The 614-nt window shown below is 67.3% G+C and overlaps 1 protein-coding gene across 1 annotated transcript in view; it reads left to right on the forward strand.

The window, feature by feature from the left end:
- The window catches only part of LHX4 (LIM homeobox 4), a gene marked incomplete at its 5' end in the record, with an annotated part of 4820 nt that overhangs the window by 3415 nt on the left and 791 nt on the right, over positions 1–614 (forward strand). Inside the window, one exon of the mRNA XM_005428613.2 lies at positions 416–595. Coding sequence (XP_005428670.2) covers positions 416–595 — 180 coding nt within the window. The remainder of the gene's footprint in view (positions 1–415; positions 596–614) is intronic.

Here is a 614-nt window from a genome sequence, read left to right on the forward strand (position 1 = left end):
GCGTTGCCCCTCCCCCCCTGCCCCGAGGGAAGGGCGGTGCAGCCTCTGGGGGGGGCTGGGTTTAGGGGGTGCAGGGGTCACAGGGGCATCGGGGAGCCTGGAAGCTGCGCTGCAGGGGTTTAGTATGCTGGGTTGCAGGGGGATGCGGGAGCTGGGGGGCTGGCATGCGGGTTTGCAGGATTTAGGGATGCTGGGTTGCATAGTGGTGTAGATGCTGGCATACCAGGATGTTGTGTGCCAGGATGCTGGGATGCAGGGATGTAGGGGTGCTGGGATGGATGTAGGGGTGCTGGCATGTAAGGGGTGGCGGGATGCCGGAACGCTGGGTTGCAGAGGGGCTGGGTTGCAGGGGTGCTGCCATGCAGGACTGCCAGGGTGGCGGGAGTGTCGCGGTGCCACCGATGTCCCCATTGCCCGCTGCAGGTGTGGTTCCAGAACCGGCGGGCCAAGGAGAAGCGGCTGAAGAAGGACGCGGGGCGGCATCGCTGGGGGCAGTTCTACAAGAGCGTGAAGCGGAGCCGCGGCGGAGGGAAGCTGGACAAGGAGAGCTCGGCCGAGGACTGCGGCGTCAGCGACAGCGAGCTGAGCTTCCGCGGTGAGCGCGGCGGGCGCGC

This window comes from Geospiza fortis, unplaced genomic scaffold (assembly GCF_000277835.1).
Source record: "Geospiza fortis unplaced genomic scaffold, GeoFor_1.0 scaffold506, whole genome shotgun sequence".
Taxonomy (NCBI): Eukaryota; Metazoa; Chordata; class Aves; order Passeriformes; family Thraupidae; genus Geospiza; species Geospiza fortis.